The sequence below is a fragment of the Colius striatus genome, chromosome Z, assembly GCF_028858725.1.
Source record: "Colius striatus isolate bColStr4 chromosome Z, bColStr4.1.hap1, whole genome shotgun sequence".
Taxonomy (NCBI): domain Eukaryota; kingdom Metazoa; phylum Chordata; class Aves; order Coliiformes; family Coliidae; genus Colius; species Colius striatus.
In genome coordinates, this window is record NC_084790.1 from 88,026,392 (window position 1) to 88,049,665 (window position 23,274).

General features: G+C 51.2%; 1 protein-coding gene across 2 annotated transcripts in view; it reads left to right on the forward strand.

Annotated features, from left to right (window-relative positions):
• Positions 1–22,035, forward strand: part of WDR7 (WD repeat domain 7) — a 151,154-nt gene extending 129,119 nt beyond the window's left edge. For both annotated transcript variants that reach the window (XM_062017940.1, XM_062017943.1), the window contains 3 exons: positions 16,506–16,610; positions 19,025–19,229; positions 20,311–22,035. In XM_062017940.1, coding sequence (XP_061873924.1) covers positions 16,506–16,610; positions 19,025–19,228 — 309 coding nt within the window. In that variant the 3' untranslated portion in view covers position 19,229; positions 20,311–22,035. The remainder of the gene's footprint in view (positions 1–16,505; positions 16,611–19,024; positions 19,230–20,310) is intronic.
• Positions 22,036–23,274: the final 1,239 nt, after the last annotated feature.

Below are 23,274 nucleotides of genomic sequence, written 5' to 3' on the forward strand. Positions count from 1 at the left end.
AATATCAATGTACCTCCAGTGCTGTTCTCATTTTCTAGGTGATTCTTGGCTGTTGCATTCAGCCTGGTTATTTTGCATACCAGTCTGTGTGTTCCTGGTAGCTGGTGGCTGCAGTCTCAGAAGTGTGGAGAGTTCCCTCTGGGAACAGAAACTCTCCACGAGCGTTGAGCTGTAGATGACACAGGGTTGTATATACAGCTGTATATTTTGATGTGTAGTTTATGAAAGCTTTGCCTCCTGTTAAAATCCTGCTGAAGCCAATGTTGTTGCTGCCTCTGATACAGTTCTGTGAGCACTGAAGGGTTCCCAGGGTCTGGGCACCCGCTGGGATTGGCAGTGGGGTCAGTGCTCTCTGTGCATACAACAAAGCTTGGTAAAGTGCACGCAGAGAAAAGCACACAGGGTAGTCCAGAAAGCCATAAAACACTCTGTTTTCATTGATTAGATCTCGGTTCTCATCACAGATATTTAGAACTGCACTTCACAGAGGTGTTTGTGGCTCATGGCAGAGCGAGCCGTGCTAAGTGTGACCCTGCTGTACACCTGCAGAGCTGGGTGCCTAAAGGCATCCCTCCCCTACCTGAGTCCTGTTCTGTTCTTTAGACACTTTCCACTGTAACCACCTCTTACCCTGGCGTTGTCCCTGCCCTGGCGTGTCCATGGGGAGAGCAGCTGGTGCAGGGGGAGCCTCGGCCCCCTTTGTGGGGTCCCACAGTCAGCATCACTCTGCTGCACCTTGTCAGAATGCCTCCCCAAGAGCAATCTGCAGATGATGCAGATACCAGCTTCTGTACCTAAAAACACCATCATCTTAGCTGGAAGATTAAAGAGAAGGCGGAGGTTTGGTTTGTTTCAAAGCAAAAGAGGCTTTTAAACGTTGTCTAGGATCAATACTGGCTGGTCCGGTGCACTTCATTTGGCTTACTGCAGAGCTAAAATCAGAGCTTTGGCAGGCAAAGCAGCAACTGAGCTGGGCTTAGTACTGTTTTATTTCAGTACCTAGATGGCCTTTGCAAATTGTTATTCTTCTGCAGGGCAGAAAATTATCTTGTAGCATATTTGGGATGAATAGTTGCTGATGTCAGGTGGCTTGTTCTAGCTCGATTGCTGAATTAAAGGCAGGTGCAGTATTATAAATGTAGAAAGACAGCTATCCCACAGTCTGAACCTGTGGGTGCATTTACCAGCACTGGCAAGCTGACCAGTTCAGGTGAAGCAGGAAAACTTGTTAGTAGAAACAAGCATCCTCACATTGCAGATGAATCACTGGGTAGAGCCTTTTCATTTCACAGGCCAAAAGCCTTTTGGCACTGGGGGCAGGAAGGGAGCCCATTAGACTGCAGGGTGAGTGCCATTGTGCTGTCCTCCAGGCTCTTAGCAGCTGTGGAGGCACATGCAGTGCAGTGAACCTGTGCTGTGAGAACACCGTGCCGTGCCCTGTGTGTGGTACCTGCTGCGGGCCGTGGCGATGCGCAGGGAGCTGCGGTTGCGCTGGGTTCTGCTTCCCTTGGGGTCACACTCACACGTGAGCAACAGCAAAGCTCACAAGGGAGAATGCATAGGAATGGAGTACGAGAGGCAGCAGCGAGTGCACTGCTGGCAAGCGGGGCAGGCACCTAAGGGGACGTGCTTCAGCTGTCCCAGGGGCTGCGCTTGCGTGTCCTCGTGGGATGGAAGCCTCACTCTGTGCTTCTCTTCACATTGTATTTCCAGTATGAGATACCCTCCCAGAAGACAGAAGTCGGTGCTGTCTGTGTCACAGACCCATTTTCCTTACAGGCCCCATAGGCTTTACCCAAGCTGAGCTTTCAACACATGCCCAATAATACGGCTGAGGGATTTTACTCATTTTTGCTGTAACAAGACATGGTCTGAACCCATCAACAGCAAATTCCAGCTGTGTTAGGGATGCAATAACAAAACAGCTGCATTTCCCCTAGTTTCTGAAATGCCTTTTAAGTCCAGCGTTTAATTATGCCCAGTTGGTTAGCTGGTGGTCATTTAGCAGTGTATTTTGTGAGAGTAGACTGTGCTGATATGATTCTGTATGGGAGGCTGGTGGGGATTCAGCCAAGGTGTGAATTTACAGCATACTAGCTCCTCTGCATTAACTCTTCGCTTGGACTTTGTTGATCTGCACCAAATCTGCCTCTGTGCATCACAGATAAATCTGCTTTGCACACATAAATATCTGTGCTGAGCTGCAAGCAGCAAATGCACACAGGGCTGTGTGAGTTCAAACCATAACTCCACTCCAACTCCATACCATATGTAAATTCATACCATAACTCCACTCCAACTCCCCAGCCTCAGTGGGCGGAGGAATGAGTCCTTGGGAACCACTAAATTTGCTTTTTAGGTCGTGCTGATCAGCAGTGCCAGTTTGCTAAGACGGGGTTTTTCTCTCGTTCTGTATTTTTCTCTCTAGCTGATTTGGAGGCTGGTTTAAAGGAGCTTGCCTCTTCCACCCTTGCAAGCACACCTCCATGTGCGATACAGGAGCATCTTGCTGGCAGTGGGAAGGCAGGGATGGATGCCAGGTGGGGACTGTGAGCCCAGGAGCAGAAATCAGGACTGCTCTTGAACAATCAGTTAGTTAAAAAAAAACATCAAGTAAAAAATTGATTCAACTCCAGCTTTCTACTTAACTCTTAGGCCTCAGCTGTCGGCTTCCGAAGTGGAGAGCTGCCAGCGTAATCCATTCCAGCGACGGCTTTTTCCTTTTTGAAGTGGTACAATTCAGTATACAAAAGTCAAATAGACTGGAAAAAGATATTACACTTACTGACCCGCCTCGGAGGCCGCAAGCCCCCCGCTGAGGTTTATTACAGCACTGAGTCGGTAGCTTCCCCGGGAGCAGGGACAGAAAAGTGGGTATACAGATTTTACACTGAGGTCTGCAAAGGAAATTGAGTTTCCATGTATCTAAAATTATACCTAATTTAGCTGTCACTTCCTATTCAGACACTATTTCCTACGTAAGAAGTGGCCTCAGCTCCCCTTTATCCTCTCTACACAAAGCTTTTCTCGTCAGCTGCAGCTAGAGCAGTTTTCAGCAGCTGTTCAGGGAACCCTCCAGCTGGGGAGGGGAGTGAGGTGGGTGTTTTTAACGTGGTAGGAGAGAATCCCTAGATTACCCCATGCAGATTTGGTAGCATTTAGCCAGATAAATTCTTTTCAATCACCTCTGTGTGCAGTAATTGTCTTCTTTTTGCCTAGGGGACTATCACTTCCTCCACAGAAGGAGCTTCACCGAAAGAACTGAAACAAGAGCGTATGCAAATACCTTTTAAAAACAGCATCTAGTGTAATGTTAAATTACAGTTCATAACTCTCAGAACTACGTTTCGTTTCTGTTGTGTGTTTGAAGTGCAAGCAGAGCACTGATGTGCGTTAATTAGCCACGATCACATCTGGGTTTCCCCCTCAGGGGTTGCCCGTGGCCCACAAGCACATATTTAAACACAACTCTCTCGCTGTAGATGCAGAGAACTGTTTGAAATCCTGTTGATAACACGTTTTTTTTTAACTGACCTATTTCTCCAACCTAGACATGACCTCTGTGAATGCGTTTTTGCTCTCAGGGGTTTGTTCTGTCAGGGAAACTCAGGGCCCTGCGCTCAGCTGCTTTCTGCCTCACCGAGAGACCCAAACATGGGTTTGGTGCCCAAGCATGGGAAGGGCTGGAATCCCCTTGGAGCAGGGACTGAGGGAGACCTGTGGAATCCATAGGAGAACGTTTCTCCTGGAGGCAGCACGTGGCTGAGGTTCAGCCTCAGCATTGCTGCAGAATGGCCTTTTCAGCTGCAGACAGGGAGCGACTCAGAACGGCCACGATGAAGCAAAAGCTTTTAATCCAGATATCCAAGTACACGTTGGATGGAATGGAAAGAACACCAAGCGAGGAAAATCTGTGTGCCTAACATATTTAATAACTCATTGCCAGAGATAATTGTGAACGTATGGTCTCTAAATACTTTGTTAATTTACTGAGTAATTATTGACCACTACTTTAGGATTTTATAGCTGTACAACAGCACATAATGCACCAGGTGTCATTACTGTCATCATGAATTAATTTGTTAAAGTGTAGAGGGTTGTGTGAGTCAAATGGCCCTGAGAGTACTCACAGGCATTCTGAAAACCCAGATCCATTTTGAACACAAGGCCCAGACAGAGCACTTCACCCCCTTCCTCTCCGTCCATCCCAGCTGCTGCTCAGTGGATGTTTTAATTGCAAAGTAGTGTGCAATATGCTAATGTCCATGATTTGCATGATATAAAATAATGTCATAGAATCAGAGCATGGTGGGGTTGGAAGGGGCCTTTAGAGATCATCCAGCCCAGCCCCCTGCAGAAGCAGGTTCACCTAGATCAGGTCACACAGGAACGTGTCCAGGCAGGTCTTGAAGCCCTCCAGTATGCTTGTTTGACACTGGGAAACTGGGGTTCTTTTTAGGGCCTTTTTCACAGTACACTGGGCTGTTGTGACAAGCTCTTGCACACTGCAGTTTGGGTGCTCTCCACGTGTGGAGATTACGATAGAGGTCTCGCCAGTGGTCACAGTCAGGTAAAGTGGGTCTCAAAAGAAGCAGAAATTACTTTTTTTATAAGAAAAAGAACATCAAGGAGCTGCTCTGTTTTTTGAATGCAGTGCTGTTGCATCACAGTGCAAAACCATTGTACACAAGGCACTTGTAAGGAAGACACTTGTAAGGACTGTCGGGAAGTTGGAGTATCCCTTTTTTCGATGGTTTCTAGCAGCAGGACAAGGGGTGATGGGATGAAGCTGGAACACAAACAGTTCCATTGAAACATCAGGACAAACTGTGTCAGTGTTTGAGTGAGGGAGCCCTGGCCCAGGCTGCCCAGGGAGGGTGTGGAGGCTCCTTCCTTGGAGGGCTTCAAGACCCACCTGGACACGTTCCTGTGTGACCTGATCTAGGTGGGAGCTGCTTCTGCAGGGGGTTGGACTGGGTGTTCTCTAAAGCTCCCCTCCAACCCCCACCATGCCATCATTCTGTGAAAATAAATGTCCTGCTGAAATTTTAAAATCAAGGACTGCAACTTCCATGTTTCCACTTGTTTGATAATCTTGATGCTGATGCTTGTGACCGTGGAAGATGATGCGAGTGGTGACTGGAAAGCACCATCAGGGCCAGGGGGTTGTGCAGCAGCTGAGGGTTTGCACAGGGACTGCGAGAGATCTGGAAACACAGGTGATCCCGTTTGAAAATAAGAGCAAGAAGTGGCAAGGATCAGAGGATAGGCTTCAGAAAGGACAGCAGAGTTGGTTTCACAGAGTCTGCAGAACAGAAGACACTGAGAAGGATAATTAAGTCCGTAAGCCCCACGGCGGTGTCGGGAAACGCTGATCTCATTAGCTTTGCCTACTCCATCGGCGTGGCTGAGTGCTTTGCTTTGAGTCTCAGGTCACTTGGGAATTGTGGATTTGTGTTTTTTTGCAAGTGCATTGAAGGCTCTGAATTCACAAGTTAAAAATACTCTGCTGCTTCAAATATGACAAGGACACTGTTCTAAATGGTTTTCTTTAAAACTTGGGTCAGCGAAGCTGGAGCCGAAAGGGAAGAGCTGCATCTTACCAGAGCTGTTTGAGGATGCAGATGCTCACTGTGCCAATGATCCCATCTCTCTCTCAGTTTCATCTGTGCTGACAGCGCTTGGAATGAATCTTAGCCAAAGGCTGCCTTAGCCAAGCGCTCTTTCACCAGGGAGAGTGGGAGTGCAACTGACGGCAGCAGATCTCACGGTGGTTGCTTGACTAGGAAGGGAGAAAAACTGGGATTGCTGTGACCACATCCAGCTGGTCACCAGGGAAGTTTTAGAGGCTGGAAACGCTTCATGCTCCAGGCACCACGTGCTTTGATCATCAGCTGTCAAGCAGAAGTCAGTGTAGGTAGGCAGGTGTAAATTAAGCAGGTGTAAATTAAGGTGTTATGAAGCAGTATTTCCCTAACAGTAAGTAACTACATAGGAAGAAGGGATGCTCCACACATCTCCATCTCCTGCTAACTCAGACAGGGCAGCATTTCATTCTTAGTCTAGTTAGAATTTGTAATAGCTTTTTCTTTCAGTAGGGACTGATTTTTTCAACAAAAGCTATGAGGTTTTGACAACAAGTGTCTGTAAGACAGCACATGCTGTAGTCTCTCATTGCTGTCTGGCACTGTGAGCTGTACAGTCTTACACAAGTGATGATTTATTTACCAAAGTGTATTAAGTTTAAAAAAGACTGTTCCTGGTTGTTCTTGGTTGGTACAGCCTGCTGACAGCTGTACCAAACTGATGTGTTTGCTGGGAAACAGCATCACCCATCCTTTCTGCTCCTGAAATCTGGTCATACTTATTTGTACTCTCCGTTTTCACAATCATGAGTCATGCCTGGATGGTGTAGCCAGAATCCACTCAGGTGGCAGTGGGGTGTGTGTGGTGCTGTGGCTGAGCAGCGGCTGTCGTGGGGTTTTGCTCGGGGCTGATGCAGTGCCATGGCGCAGGGACAGTGCTGCTGCGGGGCTGGTGGCCTCCAAAGGCTTTCTTCCTTCTGCCAAAGCTATTAAAACAAGTATTTTTCCCTAAAGCCTTTTGATAGTACCCAAAGGGGCTCACTTTGTTGCCTTTAGAATTGGAGGCTCATTAGATTTGTTTTTTAAGTTTCATAGAACCACAGCACGGTGGGGGTTGGAAGGGACCTCTAGACCTCATCCAGCCCAACGCCTGCAGAGGCAGGTCCCACCTAGATCAGGTCACACAGGAACGTGTCCAGGTGGGTCTTGAAGCCCTCCAAGGAAGGAGCCTCCACACCCTCCCTGGGCAGCCTGGGCCAGGGCTCCCTCACCTCAGTGACATAGTTGATATAGTTTTCCCTTATGTTTAAGTGGAACTGTTTGTGTTCCAGCTTCCTCCCATCACCCCTTGTCCTGTCACTGGATACAACAGAAAAAAAGTGCTGCCCCAACCTCCTGACACCCACCAGTGAGATATTTGTCAATATTAATGAGCTCCCCCCTCAGTCTCCTCCAGACTGAACAGCCCCAGGTCCCACAGCCTTTCCTCACAAGGAAGATGCTCCAGTGCCCTGAGCATCTTGCTGGCCCTGCACTGGCCTCTCTGCAGCAGTTCCCTGTCCCTCTGCAGCTGGGGAGCCCACAACTGGACACAGGACTCCAGATGAGGCCTCAGCAGATGTGGCAGAGCAGAGGGGTGGCAGAATCTCCCTGGCCCTGCTGCCCACACTCTGCTGGATGCCCCCAGGCTGCCATTGGCTTCTTGCCCACGAGGGCACGTTGCTGCTCATGGACAGTTTATTATCAGCCAGCACTGCCAGGTCTGTCTCTGCAGAGCTGCTCTCCAGCAGGTCACCCCCAGCCTGGCCTGGGGCAGGGGGTTGTTCCTCCCCAGCTGCAGGACTCTGCCCTTGCCCTTGTTGAACCTCAGCAGGTTCCTCTGTGCCCAACTCTCAGCCTGCCCAGCTCTCACTGGATGGCAGCACAGCCTCTGGTGCATCAGCCAGTGCTCCCAGTTTGGTGCCAGCAGGGAACTTGCTGAGGGTCCCTCTGTGCCCTCACCCAGGTGGTTGATGAAGATGTTGAACCAGACTGGCCCCAGAACCCATCCCTGTGGAACTCCACTGCCCACAGGCCTCCAACTCCCTTCTATGCCATTAATCACCAAGTCTCTTGCACTCCACTTGACCAACGCTCTGCCTTTTGCCTCCCTCCTTGCAGTGCAGCCTCACCTCAGCCTCATGCCACGCTGCTCAGCTTGCTGTCACTTGTTGTGGTTTAATTGTATCTTTCTAACAATTGATACATCCATTCCCATTAAGGGCATGATTTGCATTTTGATAGCTGGTTAGATGAAGTCTGTGTAATAAATGGTAAATGTGCTCCACGTTGGGACTTTGTGGAGGATATTCAGTGTCTCTCCTTCCTGTAAAGTGCTCTCTGGCACTGAAATATCAGCCCAAACTTCCTCACTACCGTTGAAAATCAGCCTTGAGGGATTTGTGGTACAAGATCTAAAGCTTTAAAACAGGGCTTCCCAGGAGTGAGCACGTACAAATACAGAGCCTCAGTGTTTGTCCAATGTGTCAAGAGTTCCTTGAGTAGGCAATTCAATTAATTATATCTCAAAAAATAGTGTTAAAACACTGGAAGAATGTTCAGCACTCTCTGCTTCCATTGCTATTGGAACTGTGTCCTAATCCCACTCAGAATTCATAGGCTGAGTTATTTTCCTGGAAGTTAAAACATAAAGCTTAGCCTAGGAGCCGTTGAATCCTGTTTTAAGACAGTAATTGTCAGGGAGATAAGGGTTTCAATAATAATCCCAAGTTTATCTGCAGGTGCTCATGCAGATGTTATGAGGTTACACTACAGTGTTACAGAACTTTATTTGAAGTACAGCAGCATTAGTTTCACAGAAAAAAATCACTGGTATGTGTTGGTGGTTTGTATGTTTGAGGGCAATTAATTGTCAGGTGGATTTTGATGGTCCACGTGAAAATCTTGACCTGCCCAGTGAAGAGCTCCTAAAGCAAGAGCATCCATTGAATGTGGCCATCAAGATGATTGAGGGAGTGGAGCATCTCCCTTGTGATGAAAGGCTGAGGGAGCTGGGGCTCTGCAGCTTGGAGAAGAGACTGAGGAGTGACCTCATTCATGTTACAGATCCATCAAGGGTGGGTGTGAGGAGGCTGGAGCCAGGCTGTGCTCAGGGATGGCCAGTGACAGGACAAGGGGCAACGGGCACAAGCTGGAACAGAAGAGGTTCCAAAGCAACACAAGGACAAACTTGTTCCCTGTTGAGGTGAGGGAGCACTGGCAGGGGCTGCCCAGATGGGCTGTGGAGGCTCCTTCTCTGGAGACATTCAACCCCAGCTGGATGAGTCCCTGTGTGCCCTGCTCTAGGTGGTGCTGCTCTGGCAGGGGGCTGCACTGGATGAGCTTTGCAGGTCCCTTCCAGCCCTTCAGACTCTGTATTGCTGTGGCTGTGAGGCTTTTGAAAGGCAGTCTGGGCTGATTTTTGGAGATCCAGCCACACACTTTTATTACAGCGATGGTTTTGGGGCTCATTGCAGTGCTGTGAGGTGGTTTGGGGCCGAGGTCGGACGGTCCAGGGCTGGTTTTAAACCATCCCGTAACACTTGGGTGGCTGCAGCTGTCATCTCATTTCTTTTTGTGGATTAAGTTCGGTGGAGAAAGAAGCTGCCTCATTTTCTGGTTGTCATTTGCCCAGGAAGTAAAAGCAAATTGTAATGAGGGGCTCACAGCAGGAGAACCTCCTAACAAATGAGAGGCACATATTGAGCGACGGCCAGGCTGACGCTGCCGTGATAAATGTATTTCCATACACAGCCCTTCAAGGGCACTTTCTGCTCTCGCTGAACGCCGCCTGGCAGATCACGTGCAGCACATTCGAATGCTGAGCAGTTGGAATGGCTGATGCAGAATCCTGTTGCTGGAAGGTTAAAAATTAAGCTCTCTGTTTTATTCAGTTAAAAAGAATGTAATACATGTGCTGTGGCTGCATCTTGGTGTTGCTGAGAAGCCACTGGAGAGGCAGGGAGAGAATTAATTTGAAGATGGAAGTGTGCTCTTTTTCTCAGTGCAATCCTGATATATTTACTGCAGTTGTTGGTATGATTGGAAGCAACGTAGGAATTCAATTATTAAAGATACCGAGACAGTCCTAAGTTAACAGTATTTTGGATGTCTCCAGTATCTTGCTGGGAAAGAAGGGATTTCTATTTTCCACAGAGTTCATAGAAACCTCTGACGGGCCATCTTGGAAGAGTTTACTTAAGGTGTGAAAAATGAGATCACATTTTAGATGTGTTTCCATATGAGGCTGTTTAGAGTCATAGAATCACAGCATGGTGGGGTTGGAAGGGACCTTTAGAGCTCATCCAGTCCAACCCCCCTGCAGAAGCAGCTCCCACCTAGGTCAGGTCACACAGGAACGTGTCCAGGTGGGTCTTGAAGCCCTCCAAGGAAGGAGCCTCCACACCCTCCCTGGGCAGCCTGGGCCAGGGCTCCCTCACTCAAACACTGACACAGTTTGTCCTGATGTTTCAATGGAACTGGTTGTGTTCCAGCTTCATCCCATCACCCCTTGTCCTGCTGCTAGATACTGTAGAAAAAAGTGCTGCCCCAACCTCCTGACACCCACCAGTGAGATATTTGTAACTATTAATGAGCTCCCCCCTCAGTCTCCTCCAGACTGAACAGCCCCAGGTCCCGCAGCCTTTCCTCACAAGGAAGATGCTCCAGTGCCCTGAGCATCTTGCTGGCCCTGCACTGGCCTCTCTGCAGCAGTTCCCTGTCCCTCTGCAGCTGGGGAGCCCACAACTGGACACAGGACTCCAGATGAGGCCTCAGCAGATGTGGCAGAGCAGAGGGGCAGCAGAACCTCCCTGGCCCTGCTGCCCACACTCTGCTGGATGCCCCCAGGCTGCCGTTGGCTTCTTGCCCACGAGGGCACGTATATGCTGAAATAAGTCAATTCATAGCGTGCAAGTATGATGTGAGGGACTATATAGCTCAAGATGTGTGTGCAGGAGCCCAGGAAGGGGTGCTGCTGCAAACAAAGAAAAGATACCCATTCTCCAGAGGTAAAAGCTGCATCCTGGGCACAGGATGGTGCTGCCCACCCCCGTGTGACCCACGCACGAGCAGCCACACAGGCACTGACAGGGCTCAGGTTTTCCTTTGCAGTCAAGGTGCTTCTTTTGATATATTCACTCCCTAGTCTGCCATTTTTATCATTGTCTCCAAGTCCCCGCTGTTTGGGCTCTGTATGTGTTCTGCTGGGTTCTGCATTAAAATCCAACATCTAACCTTAAATTAAAAGGACAGTTTATTCGCCTGGTGTGTGACCACACCTGCAGCCGCTGCTGGGGAACTTTGGAGGAATATGTGCATCCCTGGGGAGCACTTCTGACCTGTTTTTCCCTTTGCTGATCATTTCTGGTGGTGTTATTACACAACTCTGAACAAAAAAAAGAAGAAGAGGTCTCTGAGAATGACTGATCTGTCTGACCTAGCTCTGCTTATGAAGATCTATTCTAAACTTGCATTGTTTTTATGTAGTTGGCAGGGGGAACTAGAGGGAGAGGCACTCTTTTTTCAGCAGTGCCATCAGCACGATGATTTTCAGCTTCACATTCCAGGTGTTAACTGTCTGTTGTGAGACTTTGCCTTTAGCGTAATGACTTTTATGCTTGTGATTTATTTACTTGTATCACGTTGCATTTATATCTAAGGACACTTCTAGGTGGTTGCTGGGGCACATCACCCCTGCTTGGCTGCTGAAATTGCCCGTGAAGTCATTGCCAGTGACTCCTCACTGATCCATGAAGTAGTTACAGGCTGATACTTACCTCATGCTCCATGCTAAAAGCAGGCTCATCATTTTAAGATGCTCAGCTGTGGCAGATGCCTTTCACTGGGGGGGGGGGGGGGGGTGTGCTTGAAGGACAGTGCTTCTGGGGATGCATCAGGTGTGCTGCTTTCTCAATAACTGACTTTTGAGTTTCCCTTTGGTTAAGATACCCCCCTAGAGATTAGGGAGATAAATATCCCATGATAAAGGTGATAAAACATCAGTGTGTCTCTCTAGGAGTACACAAGTTACTTCATCAATTTACAGTATGCATTTCGGTGTGTTTATGAAAACAGAATTGCTGCAGGGATACAGTGCTTATTTTTTATGTCACCTTTAACAGAATATTGCAGCTCAATGTGGAGTTTACCAAATATCGGACCCAGAATTAGGTTGTCATAGTTTCAGTATATCATGTGTTACAGGACAACCGTGGTGGCAGGTGCAGAAGTCAAATAGTCTCCCAGGAGCATCCTCCCATTAAAAAACAATTGCTTGTGCAGAGGGAGGCTGCAAACAGCTGCACTTTGTCCCAGCGCCTCTGCCCGCCAGGATTAAGGCTCTTTCCAAACCTGTATCACGCAGACATTTGCATGCTTTTTGGTGTGCCTTGATGTAACTGCTCTGGAGCAAGCAGTCACTTGAAAGCAATCCCAAAGAGGCAGTGTTTGGCATGTGTTGCTGCCGAGGCATTAGTGCTGTAATCCATTAATTTCGGCGTGGGAGGGGAGGCTGAGCAGCAAGGGCAGGGTGCAAGCGGGGCGGCTGCAGTGAGCAGGGCTCACTCACCCATTGGCCTGGGGAACACAAGGCAAGCATTGCAAAGCACACTTCGAGGCAGTGCACAGAGAAATAAATCTTGGCTTGAAAGGATTAGCATCAATTAGAGAAGCACTTCCTTTAAATAACAAAGCAGATTAATTCCCTTAAGGGTTGTTCTTATTGGAACACATTTTCAATAGTAAAAAGAGCAACAAGTGTGCTGGTACTATTGATTTTCTACCTTTGTATTACCAAAACATATTTTATTGACAAGTATTTACTTGCTTGTTAAGTGCTAAAGAGTTTGATGGGGCTAAACATCAGATCATCTAATTAATTGCCCTTTCAGGCTCTCATCCTAAGCTGCGGTGATTACATTAAAGAGACGGGTGTGGGGCTGCGCTGAAGTTCACTCACCTGTGGCATAATAAACAAGGAATGAATGTACTAATAGGTTCTCAATATGTGCAGCTAACTTTAGGTGCAGGGTACGGTTCTGAGTAGCTCTCCAGCTCGCCCTGTCCCAGGGATGGCTGCAGCAGCACTGCTGTTTCACAGCCTGATTTTGTTGAAGGAATATTACCAAGTCTTTTCCTGCACCGTTGAGCCCTGACAATTTAAAGCTCTCACAGAGCCCCTTAATGAAGAAAGAGGTGCTACTGTGTCTTTGGGAAGGAATGATTTGTGTGCTTCAGACCCTTTGCAGATCCCTGGGCAGCCGCTTCCCCTGCAGGGTGCGAGAAGCCGGCCCTTGGCTTCTCGCCCGGGCACCTGCAGCAGGAGAAACTCTCAGGGTCTGTACCACCAGGATCATTGCAGCTGAACAGCAGCTGAACAGCAGCATGCCCAGGGAGGCAAGCAGGCCAAGGGCAGCCTGGCTGGGATCAGCACTGGGGTGGCAGCAGGAGCAGGGCAGGGATTGTCCCCTGTGCTGGGCCCTGGGGAGGCTGCAGCTCCAGGGCTGTGTCAGTGCTGGGCCCCTCACTCACTGCCACAGGGACACTGAGGGGCTGCAGCGTGGCCAGAGCTGGGCACAGAGCTGGGGAAGGGGCTGGAGCACAAGGGGCTGGGGAGGGGCTGAGGGAATGGGGGTGTTGAGCCTGGAGAAGAGGAGCCTGAGGGGAGACAGCAGCACTCTCTGACACTCCCTGACAGGAGGCTGCAGGGAGCTGGGGGTCGGGCTCTGCTCCCCAGCCATGAATGACAAGGGGAAAGGGGCTGGAGTTGCCCCAGGGCAGGTTGAGGTTGGAGCTGAGGCAGAACTGTTTCCCTGAGAGGGGTGTCAGCCCCTGTGCCAGGCTGCCCAGGGAGCTGGGGGAGTGCCCAGCCCTGGAGGGATCCCAAAGCCCTTGGAGCTGAGGTGCTGAGGCTGTGGCTCAGTGCTGGGCTGGGCAGGGTGAGGGCAGGGCTGGGACTGCAGCAGCTTCAAGGGCTTTTCCAGCTGTGGTATATGATGAGAGGGTGAGCCAGCTGGGTTTGCCTGTTGTAGGATCTCCAAAGCATTAGAGAAGACAGTACAAATGCATCTATCCTGCCTAAAGCAACCATATGGTTTGCCGTTGTTCAACAGTAACCACAAGAAACAAGTAAATAACATCTTAATGGCGACTCTGAGCGTGGAATAAATGAGTAATTTGACATGTTTCTGACAATTGTGTTTATATTGTTGGATATTGTTGAAAACAAGCATTGGAGGCTGGTGAGAATACAGCTGTAAGTGTGGTGTGTGAGCAGGAGGAGGTGAAAGGTGCTGAGCTGCCACGGCAAGCAGTGGCAGAGCCTGGGCACAGGGCCTGTGTCACTGCAGCCACAACCCCACACCGAGGGCTGTGCTGGAGGAATGGGATGTGTCACCTGAAACATTGTCAGGGGCAGCCAGAGCTTGGAGTCCATTGCACGGCCTGGGAAAATCCTTCAATGGCAAAAGGTGTGCGTGACAGCGTGTGGTGCATGTCCATGCCTCCGCGCTGCCCTGAGCAGTATGTGTTTCAAATAATAGTTCTCGCTCAGGTCTGCAGAACCCTGGGTGTAATGGGTATCTTGTTGTGTTAGTCCTGAAAGAAACCGCTTACACACAGAGTCACAGCATGGGGGGGTTGGAAGGGACCTTCAGAGCTCATCCAGCCCAACCTCCCTGCAGAAGCAGCTCCCACCTAGATCAGGTCACACAGGAACGTGTCCTGAAGGGTCTTAAAGAGCCCCTGAGAAGGAGCCTCCACCCCTCCCTGGGCAGCCTGGGCCAGGGCTCCCTCACCTCAGCACCAAAGGACTTTCTGCTCCTGTTTCAGTGGAATTTTGTGTTCCAGCTTACGTCTGTTACCCCTTGTCCTGTCACTGGGCACCACAGAAAAAAGTGTCAACCCATCCTCCTGTCTTTGTGAGCCTGTAAGTGTTGATAAGGTCAGGCTTCTCTTCTCCAGGCTGAACAGCCCCAGGTCCTCCAGCCTTTCCTCCTCACAGAGATGCTCTAGCCCCCTCAACATCTTGGTAGCCCTGTGCTGGACTGTCTCCAGCAGTTCCCTGTCTCTTGAGCTGGGGAGCCCAGAACTGCAGCCCAAAGGATTTTAACTGCAGTCTTCTGAGGCAGAAAGGTGCCCTTGCTCAGAGGGCAGGATCAGCACTGTGCCTGCTTCCCCAGGGCCTTTCACCTCCTCTTCTGGGATGTGTCCTGGGGAAGCATGCCTGGGCATTGCAATGGAAGTACTTCTGCTGTGCCAGAATAGAGAGGCCTCTCAGTGAAGTGATTGTGCAGCTGTAAGGGTAAAGTCCATATGGCTGCAGGTGGATGTGGTTCTGCAGCCCATCATCTGCCCCTTGGAGAGGCATCTACAAAGAGAGAGGTTCTGCTCCCCCTCTGCTCTGCCACATCTGCTGAGGCCTCATCTGGAGTCCTGTGTCCAGTTGTGGGCTCCCCAGCTGCAGAGGGACAGGGAACTGCTGCAGAGAGGCCAGTGCAGGGCCAGCAAGATGCTCAGGGCACTGGAGCATCTTCCTTGTGAGGAAAGGCTGCGGGACCTGGGGCTGTTCAGTCTGGAGGAGACTGAGGGGGGATCTCAGTAATATTGACAAATATCTCCCTGGTGGGTGTCAGGAGGTTGGGGCAGCACTTTTTTTTTCTGTGGTATCCAGTGACAGGACAAGGGGTGATGGGATGAAGCTGGAACTCAAACGGTTCCATTGAAACATCGGGACAAACTGTGTCAGTGTTTGAGTGAGGGAGCCCTGGCCCAGGCTGCCCAGGGAGGGTGTGGAGGCTCCTTCCTTGGAGGGCTTCAAGACCCACCTGGACACGTTCCTGTGTGACCTGATCTAGGTGGGAGCTGCTTCTGCAGGGGTGTTGGACTGGATGGTCTCTAAATGTCCCTTCCAACCCCACCATTCTGTGATTCTATGATTCTATGAAAACTGCAGTTACTTCCCTGTGCCTTTGGCACTGAGTTTGTGTTCTTCTGGCTGCACTCTCTGTGGAGCAGGTTATGGCTGTCCTGAGAAGGGGCAGTGGTGTGAGTGCAGCAGCCTCAGCCTGCCTGGGCTGGGCCAGCAGCTGCGGCAAGCACTCCCTGCTCTGAACTGTTTGTGTCAAGGTGCTGTTTGTGTCAAGGCTGCTTGTAAAGGCTGGGGGGCAGGGGGTTGTGCTTGTCTCCCTTCCCTGCCTGACACATAGCCGGCTGCAGGCTCCTGGACATCCAATTTACAGCCTCCTTCAGGGAGTGTAAGTATTACATTTTTTAAAAAGATTCCCGTTAAAGACACATTTATGTTCATATACTTGACAAATTACTTTGCTTTAAAAACTGGGCTTGGCAGGGAACGTGTTCACAGGATGATTTAGTTCTGTTTTATCACCTAAGCAGCTATTAGAACACTTGAAGGAATTTGTCCTGGTGGCTGATACTGAGTGAAGTCCCACCTGACAAGACATCTGAGTGGTGTATTTTCACCTTCTGGCTTGTCCAAGGCGTGGGAGTGCCCCAGGGAAAGGGTGTTCTTTGTGCTGAGCCCAAGCCCCTTGTGTGGTACAGCTCAGGAGCTCCACCTTGGGCCTTCCCCTCGGTGTGCTGCCCTCCTGCCCTCCCCAGCCCTTTGCAAATGAGCTTTGCTCCTCAGTGGCACAAGTGACACTGTTACAGCCACAAAATGAGCACTAGAGTAGGGGAAGGTGGAAGTGAAAAGGTGTTTCCACATCATGTTTGCTGATGGTAAAGGTCTCCCTCAGTGCTGGAAGAAAGGTTTCTGGAAGCTCATGTACTCGTGTGTTTGCGTTTGCTTAGCAGGCTGCTCAGCAGCATCCTGGTGCCGAGTAGTGAACCCGTGTTGCTGTTCTTTCCCCCTCTCACCAGACCATCCACGGCCACAAAGGACCGATCACAGCCGTGGCCTTCGCCCCCGACGGCCGGTACCTCGCCACCTACTCCAATTCCGACAGCCACCTCTGCTTCTGGCAGGTAAGGCAGCCTGGCTGCCCGTCGCTCTGTGTGCACCGGGGCAGGGGCTCCCCCGGGGACAGCCCTGCGGTGTTCAGCACAGCGGGAAACGCCGACCACGGGAGGGTCCCAGAGCACAGGGCACCGTTCTGTCAGGTGGCTGGAGGTTTGTTCTCTTCAACAGTCTTTTTCTTTGCCGTCTCGCAGCAGCAGGAACACCTTTTGTCAGTTGTGGGCTGAAGCCTGCGTACCCCAAGCTGTTTTTTTTCAGCTTCTTTTAAGTGGTTTTTAGACTTAACAAATTTATTTGTAAGCAGCCAACCTGATCAGGCACAGTCCACCATCAAAATGATTGAGCCTTACAGTAATCAGACTGTAAAACAGGCCTCAATGTGCCCATAAGTACCATTTACACCCTTTCACACACTCCCCTCATTTGCTACAGGTGCCACAAAAAATGCCTAATTTATTATCCCTCCCCATATTGTGTGGTGTTTTACTGAAACAGTAAGTGAGAGCAGCCAGAATCCCCCTCCATCAGCTAGCAGTTACTCAATTTAAGTGCTCAGGGGCGATCTGGAAAGCAATCAAGCCAGATCTTCTGGAACTGGCAGGGGAGAAAAAAAACCCCAGAAAGTTGGTCAGGAGTTCTAAATTGTGATCTGCCACACTCCTCTGGGCGGATAAATGTTCACGTTGAAGTGGCTTCTGCATAAAGAGTTAAATATACCCACACGCTCGGTTTTAAAATGTGACCTCGTGCACTAGTGATTTTCCCCTTCTGTGTTCTATTTGGCACTATTATTAATGCAGGAAAATCAGTAACATTAGTCATCTTAAAAGGGTTATTACTCAGGATGATTTAAATTGTGAAAATGTCAGTGGTGCTTGCATGCTCCCTGCGAGAGATGCCGTGATTTACACCCTCTGACACCGCGCTGCTGCCGAGAGGAGACAGGGAGAAAGTAATGGCTTGTGCTTTTGCACTGATCAGGATTCAGGACGTGGCGTCAGCACTAACAGGCCTCACGTGTGCCAGGGTTGGCCAAGGTTCGCCGGGGCTGCCGTGCCCCTGGGTGGGAAGGGTTTGGGCGGCAGCATTGCAGGAGGAGCAGGATCATCTGTGTCTCGTTGGGTTGGATAGGGAATCTCCGTCTCTCAAACGAGGAGCTGGGCGCGATGCATCACATCACGATAGGTGGCCTGCTTGCCGACAGAGTGGCTTGGAGAGCTCCTCTGAGCTCCTCTGGGCATCTCTCCGTGCAACAGCAAACTGAAAGGCTCTTGCCGTTGGGGTTTTTCTCTTTGTACCTATTGTCTAGATTGGACATTAGGAAGAACTTTTTCACTGTGAGAGGGTTGTTAAGGCATTGGAATGGGCTGCCCAGGGAGCTGGGGGAGTGCCCAGCCCCGGAGGGATCCCAAAACCGTGGAGCTGAGGTGCTGAGGGCCAGGGGTTAGTGCTGGGCTGGGCAGGGTGAGGGCAGGGCTGGGACTGCAGGAGCTTAAAGGACTTTTCCAACCAGGGGTGATGGGATGAAGCTGGAACACAAAAAGCTCCACTTAAACATAAGGACAAACTGTTTGAGTGTTTGAGTGAGGGAGCCCTGGCCCAGGCTGCCCAGGGAGGGTGTGGAGACTCCTTCCTTGGAGGGCTTTGAGACCCACCTGGGCACGTTCCTGTGTGACCTGATCTAGGTGGGAGCTGCTTCTGCAGGGGGTTGGACTGGATGAGCTCTAAAGGTCCCTTCCAACCCCACCATTCTGTGATTCTCTATGATTCTGTGGTTCTGTGATTCGATGTGGTCTGTGATGATGGCTCCTCCTGTATATCTTCAGCTCTGGTCATAGAACCATAGAGGGGTTGGAAGGGACCTTTAGAGCTCATCCAGTCCAACCCCCACTGCCAAACCAGGTTCCCCTTGATCAGGTCACACAGGAACATGTCCAGATGGGTTTGAAACCTCCTGAGAAGGAGCCTCCACACCCTCCCTGGGCAGCCTGGGCCAGGGCTCCCTCACTGAAACACCCAGTTTGTCCCTATGTTTCAAGGGAACTGTTTGTGTTCCAGCTCTGTCCCATCACCCCTTGTCCTGTCACTGGATGCAGCAGGAAAGGAATGCTGCCCCAGCTCTCTGGTGTTCTTAGGATTTTGATAAATAACATTCCAGCAAAAACCTCCTCTTGTTCATGTTTCACGGGTGCTCCCCACGTTCTGGTTTGTGCCTGCTTCTGCTGGGCACGCCTGTGTAAGGTCCCCAGGCAGGGCAGCAGGTTGTGTGTGTGGCCGTGGCAATGGCCACCCTTCCATCACAGCCCAGCCTGTGCCCAGCTCCCCTTCCACACACAGCACGGTCACCCCGCTCCCACACGGCCCCAGCGGGGCCTGGGGGCCGCAGGGAGGTGCGGGGAGGTGACCCCGAGTGTCTGTGCAGATGAACACGTCTCTCCTGGGGAGCATCGGCATGCTGAACTCGGCGCCGCAGCTGCGCTGCATCAAGACGTACCAGGTGCCGCCGGTGCAGCCGGCCTCGCCGGGCTCCCACAACGCGCTGCGGCTCGCGCGCCTCATCTGGACCTCCAACCGCAACGTCATCCTCATGGCCCACGACGGCAAGGAGCACCGCTTCATGGTCTAGGGTAAAGCCCCCCGCCAGGGACGCACCTCTGTCTCCCAGCCACCCTGGTTCTCCCCCTCTCTGGTCTCCGTGCTCCTCAGGCGGGATGCCCGCGCTGCCGGGCTCAGGTGGGGCTGCACCGAGCCAGCTCATCCCTCAGGGCCTGTTGTGATCGGTGTCTGTCAGTGGTCTGGATGAGGGCATCCTGTGCACCCTCAGGAAGTCACAGGTGGTATGAAACTGTGCAGGAGATCTGCGTGAGGACAGGAGGGCTCTGCATAGAGACCTGCACAGGCTGGAGCCATGGGCTGAGGGCAATGGGATGAGGTGCAACGAGGGCAAGTGCTGGGTCCTGCCCTTGGGCCACCCCAAGCCCAGGCAGCTCCAGGCTGGGGCAGAGGGGCTGGAAACTGCTGCAGGGAAAGGGCCTGGGGGGGTTGGTGCCAGGGGCTGAACAGGAGGCAGCAGCGTGCCCAGGGGGGTGAGAAGGCCAAGGGCAGCCTGGCTGGGATCAGCTCTGGGGTGGCAGCAGGAGCAGGGCAGGGATTGTCCCCTGTGCTGGGCCCTGGGGAGGCTGCAGCTCCAGGGCTGTGTCAGTGCTGGGCCCCTCACTCACTGCCACAGGGACACTGAGGGGCTGCAGCATGGCCAGAGCCGGGCACAGAGCTGGGGAAGGGGCTGGAGCACAAGGGGCTGGGGAGGGGCTGAGGGAATGGGGGTGTTGAGCCTGGAGAAGAGGAGCCTGAGGGCAGACAGCAGCACTCTCTGACACTCCCTGACAGGAGGCTGCAGGGAGCTGGGGGTCGGGCTCTGCTCCCCAGCCATGAATGACAGGACGAGAGGAAAGGGACTGGAGTTGCCCCAGGGGAGGTTGAGGTTGGAGCTGAGGCAGAACTCTTTCCCTGAGAGGGGTGTCAGCCCCTGTGCCAGGCTGCCCAGGGAGCTGGGGCAGTGCCCAGCCCTGGAGGGATCCCAAAGCTGAGGTGCTGAGGGCTGTGGGTCAGTGTTGGGCTGGGCAGGGTGAGGGCAGGGCTGGGACTGCAGCAGCTTCAAGGGCTTTTCCAACTGAAGTGATTGCAAGCCTTTGTGATCTTTCCCTGCAGCCACGAGGCAGGAGGCGCTGGGGACGTGCTCCTCGGTGTCACAGCAGAAAGGGGATCGGTAACACTGATGGTGCTCCTCAGCCAGGCCCACGGCATCGCGACTCCAACCAGGCTTTGCAGCTGGGCCGAGCCCGGCCCCGTCCTTCTCCGCTGGATGTTGAGTTCACGCAACAACACTCATTAAACACGTTTTTCCTTTGGGGACTCTCACCGAATCTCAGTGTTTACCAAAAAGGCTGGTGTTTACATGTACTTTCTCCTAGTGACCACTGAATGACGGCGGGTGACCGTCTTGGAGCTTGGCACTTGGGTTTGCTGGGGATAGGCTCATTGCCTCGGGAGGGGGACGAGACCGAGCTCCTGAGGGTGGATGGCCTGCATTCTAATCTAAAGGGGATATTTCAATATGCAGAGTCCCAGTTTTCAAGAGGATGGGAAATGCTGCTGTGCCCAGCCACTGCTCGCTTGTATCCTGGACGAAGGAATAATAGTCTAACAGTAGTATGTAAATAACGAGGAAAATCTCTGTAAGATGGAATAGCAAACTTGAAAAAAAGGAGTATTTATATATAAAGGTGTTTTTTTTGCTACCAGAGCAGGTATTTATTTAAAAACCAAAAAGACAAAAGGCTTTTTTTCTGGCTGAAGCTGCTCCCACCCGTGGCGGGGCAGCCAGCCCCGTGCCCTCACAGCTCCCCTCTCGCGGGGGGACGGCGTGGGAGGACACGGGTGGCATGGGTGGGGAGCAATTCTGGCTGGAAAGAATGGTGAAAGGTGTGTAGAAGGTGAGTTATATGACTGGATCTAGTGAAACATTTGTCTTCAGTAGGAATATTCCTGTGTAACACTAGCTGTGACTGTGTTTCCCTCTGCTCACATATCTAATTTTGTGAAATGTTTAATAGTGTGAAGGTATGCTGGTTTATGCTCACAGCAAAGACAAAAAAACCCAATCTATAAGATGCTATTTTATTTAAACATATTGATGTATATGTCTGTATAGCTCTTTCTTTGCCGTTCTTGTCTGAAGAGCGCACGGAACTACGGCGGCTGTCTTCACGTAACAAAGCAGAAACGATGCTCATAGAGTCTTTCCTTCCCCAAAAAGGAATAAATGAGTTTCTAAAATGGCTTCTAAACATAAAAAGCATTGATTTTTTCCTTCTTTTTTTTGTCCTGTAGGTGGTCTGTGTAGTACACAGTGAGATTTACAGTCCAGGAGCTACATATCTGTTTGCTGTTTAAAAATCATTTACGAACAAAAATGTAATAAAGCGAGAAAATCAGACCACTGGGAATGTTTCCACACAAACTGCCGTGAAGTTTCCTCTTTTCTCTGGCGGGAATGTAGTGTCTAGTGCAGAACTCTGTAGTAGAATATCAGGGTCTTTCCCAAGTGGGCTGACGCACCGTTGCATGTACATTGTGTTCATACAGATCTGTGTGTAACCTCGGAGATTAAAAACGGAACAAGAGGAGAGCTAACAGAGCCTTTGTCATCCTTGGAATGAAACGCCGTGGTTCTCAGTGCAGGGCTGGCGAGGGGAGTGTGGAGGTGCCCCACAAGCATCCTCCCCGTTAGGTATCACGTTTGTGTCCGTCTGTCTGCTTCCCAAACAAAGCGGGACCGCAGCAGGGATGTGGTGCCTGGCCCTGCTGCGGTTCCCTCTGCGCTGTGCTGAGCAAACGTCTTGAATTATATATGCATTAAAGTGTTTGTTTGAAGCTAGAGGTGTAATGGGTTTCCTCCAGCGCAGAACAGAGGGGGTGGTTGAGTCAGTCGCTGTAGCAAGGGCCGAGTGGCAAGTGCCGCTCGCTCAGGGCTCGCCAGCCCCCAGCGTGGCTGTGGCCTTTGGGCCAGTGGTCCTCGATGGATACCCCCCCCAGCACGTGCCCAGCAGCCAGGACCACCCTCTGCTCGATGTCTGATGGAGGGCTCAAGCGTCTGCCTGCCAAGCACCCTCCTGGCAAACCCCCTCCCCTCTTCTGTGTGCACTAAACTTCCCCTGTAAACACGCTTGTGGAATGAAAGCGAGCGGTGGTGTCGTGGGATCAGCCTGATGGGGTGTGATTCCCTGCTGCTGATTTGAAGTCTTCTCACTGTGCAAGAGACATCTTCCCTTTCGTTTGTCAGCCAGAGTGAGTGAGAGTCAGTCACCATCCAAGCAGGATCATGGTGAGGGGACCTCAGCCTTCACCACTGACAGTGATGAGGGGCTGAGAACAAACCTCTCAACTCCCAGACCGGTGTGTCCAGGCAAAGGGAATCTTCAGAAACCCACCAACAGGGGTGTGTGCTGGGGATGCTCCTCCCTGGTCCCGTGGTTGCATTCCCCCAACGAAAGCCATTTAAAGGGATTGAGCACAGTTTTGCTGAGATGGCACGCAGCGTTACCAGCCGTATTTAGTGTTTGGGTTGCAATCTGCCATTTATGTAGTCTTCCAAAGGTGGGAGCTGTGTTTCCCCTTCAGAGGCAGCCCTGGGGCCACGTGGGGTGAGCCAGGGAGCCGAGTCAGACGTGACCTGATGAGCCTTCGGAGCAAAAACCCCCCAGAGGCGCGGTGTGAGACCCCCATTTCGGGGTGCACCCTTGGCTGCAGCAGTGGGCGTTGCAGGGCTGGGCGGGAGGCAGAGCATGGCAGCGAACTCTCACCTCTCCCCTCTGCTGCTGACAGGCAGAGCCTCGGAAAATCAATACACGGGAGCTGGGAGGGAAATATTTCCAACCTCTAACTAGAGAATGTATTTTGACAAGGCCAAGATAATCCAGGCAGCACAGGAGAAAGAGAAAAGAAGACTCATTTTTAAATCTTGACACTTCAAGGTGTTTTTGTGCGATGGTTCAGAGACACCATCGATACACACAAATACCAAAGGTCACCGGGAGAAGCCACAGGAATGTCAAAAACCAGGTGCTCTGGTTGGCAAAACACAAACCGTTTGATTTGCGTAGGGAGACGGTC